Source organism: Amphimedon queenslandica, unplaced genomic scaffold (assembly GCF_000090795.2).
Source record: "Amphimedon queenslandica unplaced genomic scaffold, v1.1 AMPQUscaffold_13387, whole genome shotgun sequence".
Classification (NCBI taxonomy): domain Eukaryota; kingdom Metazoa; phylum Porifera; class Demospongiae; order Haplosclerida; family Niphatidae; genus Amphimedon; species Amphimedon queenslandica.
The window spans coordinates 144,179-151,227 of NW_003546377.1; the positions used below are offsets into that span (position 1 = coordinate 144,179).

Consider the following 7,049-nt stretch of genomic DNA (forward strand, 5'->3'; position numbering starts at 1 on the left):
TGAAGAGCTGCTATTAGTTGTGGCTGACCTATCAAAATGTAATGCATTATTTTTTCAAAAAATAAGTATCTAACCTATCAACTTCCTACCAATCTGAGATAGAAAGTGCAATAACTTGCCCTTGTAGTCCTCAAAATGTTTAAACTCTTTTAAACGTTTTGCTATACTTTCTTGTAATACAGCTGGTTGAGAATCACTAGCTTCACAAAGTTTGTTCATTTGAGTTTGTTTATCTTTTATTGCCCTCAACTCAGTTACTGTAATGTCTCCATTATGAATATTAGCACACACTGCCTCCAGTTTACTGATGGCACATGTTACTATTAATGCCCATTCACCTTCCTTTTTTTCAACTTGAGCATCTATATAAACATGAAACACTTCAGTGCTTTACATTTTTACAAGTTCAAAATTAGAAATTTAAGTCATACAGCCTATATAGTGTGTAATTTTGGAGTGGCATTTTTGAAGACAGCTTGGAATGATAGCCACTGGCAAAATAAGTGTTGCAAAAAATTTTATAGCTCAAAATTTTTTATGAATTTTATGATTCTGCAACAATCAATTTAGTAGGGTACATGTAGAATTAATGAAAAGTAAAAAATTAAATTTAAAAAAATTAATTTCACTAATATTCAGGAATCACAAAATTAAATTAGCAATAGGGTAATATTTTTCTTTCCAAAAAAACTTTAACTTACAATAAACTTTTAAAAATCCCGGCCATAGTTCCCATTCCAAAAGGTCATGAAAAGGTACCTCTGGGACGCTCATAAAGTCTGGATACTTCTTTTCAAGAATTTTAGCAATTAATTCTACAACACGTGCCGAATTCAATTTAACCAACTGATCCCATCGTTGAATCTATTGTACAAAAGTATTGGCAAAGTGTACAAATGATATTGGCAATTAATATGTCATACTTGGCTTGCCGACTGTTTCCTAGAAAATAAATCATCTAATGCATCAATTGCTTTGGTCAGGAATATATTCCTAAAAAAATCAGGAATTCCCTCTCGACGCTCAACACTGACAAAAAGATCAATCTTTAGTTCTGGTGAAGGTATTCCAGTAACCCTATCATTAACAAGTTCTGCAACTATCTTCTCTAACTCATTCTTCATTTCTTTGCATGGAAATTTTAAAGCAAGTATGTTCTCCCAAAACTATAATGTATGGTGATAAATTAAGACTAAATATTATAAACATACTTTCAGTTCCAGGTCCTCTTTCGCTAAACCTCTTTGATAACCAAGCGTTCTAATATTTCCACCAAAAAATGATCCACCAATAACTTCACGGAGTACAATCCAGTTCTTTAGTATTAATTTCACTTGTTCTCTCAAATCTTTGCACAAAGCCTTTCTATTTTCTGGCTCTTCTTCATCATAAATTGTAACTCTGTACAAAATGTGAATAAAAAGAGACACAGACAACTCTACTAGTGTTTTGGAAATTTTGGAATAATTGAGTCTTTTGTTAAAACTTTGCACAAAATGAAACGTAGCCTTGGAGCATTGACTAAAAATTATAAAACTGCAGAGAACATCAATTTGCATTACAAAAGACATGCCACTAACTCTTTAATATCTTCCTTGTAAATTCTTATCATTATGCAAGCCATTGGTTTTTCAAAACAATGTTCCTTGTTATAATAGTAAATAATAATAACAATCAGTAATAATATTGTTTCATACCATATCATCATTAAAAATATGAGAGCAAAGACTGTATGTATGAGAAACTTGTAAGCCAAGTCTCTCAATAAGCCACACAATGGCTAATTCAATTGGTAATATTTCACAAAGAAGACTGGTTTCCTTTCGTGGACAAATATAAGGAATAAGAGTTAGCATTTTTGAATCAAATTGAAATAACTCTTTAATTTCGTCATAGTGCTTTTCAATAAACCTAAAAAATTTAAATTTAATATTATAAATGGAGGTCTTTATATCTTACCCTGTTTTATTTTCCAAAAAATATTGCAGCAATTTCAATGAAGTGCTTCCCCAAGTTATTCTATCCAGTGATAAATGTGACTGCTGATTTGGTTTGGAGAGGTCACACAGAAAATGCATCAAAGGAAAGGATTTAAGAACAGTGAATATCAAATCAGGGTTCTTTAGATCACCAATGATCCTTATGTGATGATTAAAACCATCAATAATGACTTGCCTATAAAAATTAAGCCAGATATACTTTGCTGCATTTGCTCAAGCTTACTCAAGCCATGTAAAAAGGTCTAATCAAAACGTAATTTATTCAATTTGATTGCAATCTAATCAGAACATACAATTCACAATTAAAACCAAGCATACACATGCAGCTTATGGTATAGCACAATGCGTAAGTAGAGATAGAACATATAAGAGGACTAACTTTTCCTCAGATTGCTTTATCATACTCAATAAATCATCTAGCTCTTTTCCTCCATCAGATACAGAAAGAGTCATAACTTGAATTAATTTAATTTTATATTCTTCCTTAATATCAATGTTATGAGATTGTTTCAAGCTCTTTAGACAACAGGCAAGGATCAGGCCAGAGATGAGGCGATGACTGCAAGACTCTAACAAAAACAATTCCAAAATTATTGTCTCAAACCATGACTTCACATGCTACAATGGAAAAATGGAATAATGATGTAATAATTATATACAAACTTACAGGATTAAGTCCATCAATACACCATTTCTGAGCAGTTAATCCTTGCTCAATAAATTGAACATAAATATTTTTAAATAAACCCAAAATGCCATCAATCCCATCTTGAATAGTAAACTTGGCTTTAAATTTTTCAGATGTAAGCAATTTTCTTGTTGGTTCCAAGTGAATTTCCATACATTTTGAACGCATAATAAGTGGAGATGGAACAGTAATCGTGTCTAAGTCATCTGATTCTTTCTTGTTCCAAAAGGACACATAATTCCACATTTTCTTAACAGTACCAATTTCTTCTTTAACTTTAGCGTCAGGAAATATCATTGTATCAAAATGTCTGTAAATTACTAAAAAAGCTTGAAATAATAATCACCATTGCAAATAGTATTTATACCTCCTGGTTTCAATTTATCCCGAGGAATCTTTAGTAATCTGTTAGTTTCATGAGATGCGGAATGTGGGGCTCCATGTAGTTTTTCATATTGATGAGTAAAAGCAATCATTTTTGGAGAATATACCACATATTTGTAGCACAAGCCGATTCTTGGCCTTCTCATAAACTCACAATCAACTGTCATCTTATATTTGACTACATGAAAGCCTTCTCCAGCATCTCTGTGGAATAATTTTAACTTTATAACTACAGTATACATGTACATAAAAAGTGAATGCATGCAACTTAGTAATCTACTATAGCTTTCAGTTATAAATCAAGTAAATTTATATATACTGTAGCAAAATATTACAATTAATGTACTATGTTGCATAATTTAAAAAACCTTGCTAAATCACAGGGGCCAATGTCAGTTTTCCAATCTCCTAGTTCTTTTTCAGCAAATCTTAAATAAATAGAAGACTTTCCTTCCTCATAGTGCCAACTGTCTAAGTGAATTACAGCACAAAATATTATTTTCATTGACTTTTCTTTAGGCTGATTCAAAACAAAGAGGGGAGCCTTGGGTCTACAAATTAACATAATGGAAAAGTGTATACATGTACTGTGTACATTATATCAAGTCATGTTACTTACATGTTGGGAACTGGATTGCTTGGCTCTTTCTGCTTACTCACAGAATCTTCTGGTTTCTTTTCAAACTGATCTCTTTGTTTATCTACTTTAGCTTTATCTTTTTTCCCTACTTTTTCACCTTTGCCGCCTTTAGCTTTAGGTTTAGGACTATCACTTTTAACTGGTGTTGTCTGCTCTTGAGGATCAACAACAGGCTCAATTGGTCTGTCGCTAACAACTACATCTGCCATATCACTTGGTACATTGCCAGATTCAGAAGGACATTTACTAATATGACTTGTAACAGAGGTAGGAAGAGAGGACTCTGCTGTAGGAGGAGTTGAAGTAGAACTAGCATCAGATGGATTAGGAGATGGAGTAGCAGCAGCAGAAGTTGAAGTAATAGGATTAGGAGATGAAGAAACAAGAGCAAGAGCTGAATAAGATGGAGTAACAGCATCATTAGGAGATGGAGTAATGGTAGTAGGAGAAGAATTAGTAGATGGAGTAGCAGAAGTAGGAGATGAAGTAGCAGTAGCCAAAGGCAAAGTAAATGCAAGAGCAGAATTAGATGAGCTAGGAGTTGGAGTGGTAGTATTTGAAGATGAAGTAGCAAGTACAGGAGATAAATTAGGAAATGGAGTACCAGTAACAGACTCTGAAGGTGAAGTAACCCACGAAGCAAGAGATGAAGTAACGAAAGTATAAGTAGCTGGAGATGAAGTAACAGTAGCAAGAGACAGATTAGGAGACAGAGAAGCAGAAGCAGATGAAGTAGAACCAACAGGATCAATAGATGAGACAATAGGAGCAGCAACAAGGGCTGGCAGTGATGGTGTAGCAGATGAAGGAGTTGATGAAAGTCCCAATACATCAGTGCTTCCTGATGGATCTGTTTGATTAGTGATAATTTCTTGTTTGTTTGGCAATGTCATTTCTGCTAATTGATTCTCTTGCCCATCCTTTTCTTTTGTCTTTTCATCATTGCCCTCCAGTTTATTTGGATCAGCTTGTACACATATTATAGTCTGTAAGCTTTTTCTTTCAACATCAATTTCTTTTGGATCTCTATCTTGTTGTGTCCGAGTAATATGTGAGTCATCTTCTACTTTCTTAGCAAGCGGAGGGGTAAAGGAACCTTGTGAGTCATTGTGATCAGCCTGTTTCCTTTTTCGAGTATCAACAGTCGCTACCTGATGATCACCATCTAGTGACTTAGTATCAATTTCTCCTTCTTCATCAATACCATATGTGTTAACTTTTTGCTGCACAACAGCTCCACTAGCAGCAGCTGCTGCATCAGACATTCTTAATTTCTTCTTGTCATCAGATTCATTTTCATCATCACCAGAACGTTTTAGTGGACCAACTATTTGCCCTAATGGAATGACACTAGCATCCATTGAATCTTGCTGAGATTTACACTGCTCTTCTTTTGGTTGGTCGCTTAGTTGTGGTTGCAGCTCTGGAATGGATTTTTGATCATCAGAAGGATCAACTTTACCATCAGTCAATTGTTTAACATCAAGATTTATTGTAACATTAGGTGTAGGAAGAATAGGATTGCCTTCAATGCCTTGATACGCAAAGCAATCTCCGTTATGACAAATTTGTGCCTCAAACAACAAACGAACTCCACATTTAAGGCACTCTTTGAAAGATTGCTTGCTAAATTCTTCTGGATCTTGTGGAGCTGAGCAAAATGAACAATTCTGAGTATTTGATTTTAATGAACGATTACAAAGTATACATGGAACTCTTTGAAATTCTAGAGATTGAGTTTTGCTACACTTCTCGCAAAAGGTAGCATTAGGATGTAATTGAGCTTTGCAGTGTATACACAGTTTCATAGAAGAATCTGGGTTTTGTGGGTGTATTTGGAACAAACCACAACTGACACAATACAAAGCATTAGGAGGAAGTTGTGCTTTACAATTCATGCACAATGATTTCAATGAAGACTGCAGTGACCCACATTGTGAACAAAAACTGGCATTAGGAGGCTCGAGGGAACATTTACAAGATACACAAAAATTTAAACTAGCCATGACCCTATAATTTTAAAAAATGAAGCTTAGTCTATATATTTAGAGATTTTAGTAATTCAACTCACTTTCGCCTATAACGTTAATAGCAACAACCGATGCAGCCCGTAAGTGGGCGCTCTGTCATAGATATACTATGGCTCGGTCTCTATTAACACACGGCTGAATCAGTTCTTAACGCCAAAGACAAAGAGCTCGGACACAGAAGCTTCCTATCTATATTCCTATCGATATGGGATTAATCATAGATATTATAGACTACGTAACCGGGATTGGAAACAGATGACGTCACTTGTACAGACTGTGTGATTACCCGGTATTAATGCATGAAATTGCATCAAAATCGACAAAATGGTGAAAATCAAGAAGAATTGTTATGTTTGATGAGCTGTATTAATTTTCTACTATGATTTAGCTGGTTCTAAATAGCTTATTCTCATGAAGAAAACACCAGAGATCATGATGATGCCTTTCTCTTCGTGTCTCTATGCTTAGTTCGCTCGGGAGAGGTACAACAGATCGGCCGCTTTTTGGCGTTATTTTGGTGGATTTCTGCTCTCAGCATAGCTCTTAGTGATATGGCAGGCAGAACTAACCGGTCTATTCTCATGTAGCATGGCTTTGTGCATAGTTTTAATCATAAAATGAAACTGGGGTAGCTAAAGCTTGTTTGCAGGAGGGAGAATAAGACATTATCTCTTGTGACGGGCAGCGCACTTGCTTTAAACACCTGTTTTTACAAAGCTAACACATTTTATTTTTGTATCAAAGAAAAATATTAACATGTGAGTATATTATAAGAGCCCAAGTACAGGTGAAATAGCTTGCGGGACTTCACTAGAGACCATTCTTTCCAGCCATGTCAAGGATTTTCGTCCGCCTCTCACTGTCACAGAGACTGTACCTGAATAATTACATTGATTTAAATGGATCACGTGATCTGTTTCCAATCCCGGTTACGTAGTCTACAGCCTTTTGCAGAGAACTTGCCACCAGTCACGTGATGATTAGCCATAGGCTTAACTTAATATTTTTATGAAGTCACGTGATCAGACTGGTGCAAGTTTTGTGCAAAGCGCTGTACCGTGATTTTCAGGTTGCTTGACCCAATTTCTTACTTCCTGCTCACGTGATATGTATTATTAGTATGGAGAAAGTCATGTGATTAATGAGTTTGCTAGGTCAAGCAACCTGCAAAGCATGGTATAATATACCGGTATCTATGGATTAATCAAGATGCTGGGCGTGCCCTATCACGAATTCACGATTAGATGTACAATGATGATTCATGATTATTATTATTGACTTTTATTATTAAAATTTAATAATAAAAG

General features: G+C 34.9%; 2 protein-coding genes across 2 annotated transcripts; both read right to left on the minus strand.

Annotated features, from left to right (window-relative positions):
- Positions 1 to 69: 69 nt before the first annotated feature.
- LOC109582364 (uncharacterized) lies at positions 70 to 1,906 on the minus strand. The gene is made up of 6 exons (XM_019997034.1): positions 1,698 to 1,906; positions 1,581 to 1,645; positions 1,212 to 1,536; positions 924 to 1,166; positions 702 to 864; positions 70 to 362 (listed from the first exon to the last, which is right to left on the minus strand). Exons 1-6 carry the CDS (start codon positions 1,854 to 1,856, stop codon positions 70 to 72), a joined length of 1,248 nt encoding a protein of 415 aa, XP_019852593.1. The 5' UTR covers positions 1,857 to 1,906.
- A 692-nt stretch (positions 1,907 to 2,598) lies between these two features.
- Positions 2,599 to 5,718, minus strand: LOC109582365 (uncharacterized). Its single transcript, XM_019997035.1, has 5 exons — positions 3,692 to 5,718; positions 3,441 to 3,623; positions 3,056 to 3,276; positions 2,664 to 3,008; positions 2,599 to 2,618 (listed from the first exon to the last, which is right to left on the minus strand). Exons 1-5 carry the CDS (start codon positions 5,716 to 5,718, stop codon positions 2,599 to 2,601), a joined length of 2,796 nt encoding a protein of 931 aa, XP_019852594.1.
- Positions 5,719 to 7,049: the final 1,331 nt, after the last annotated feature.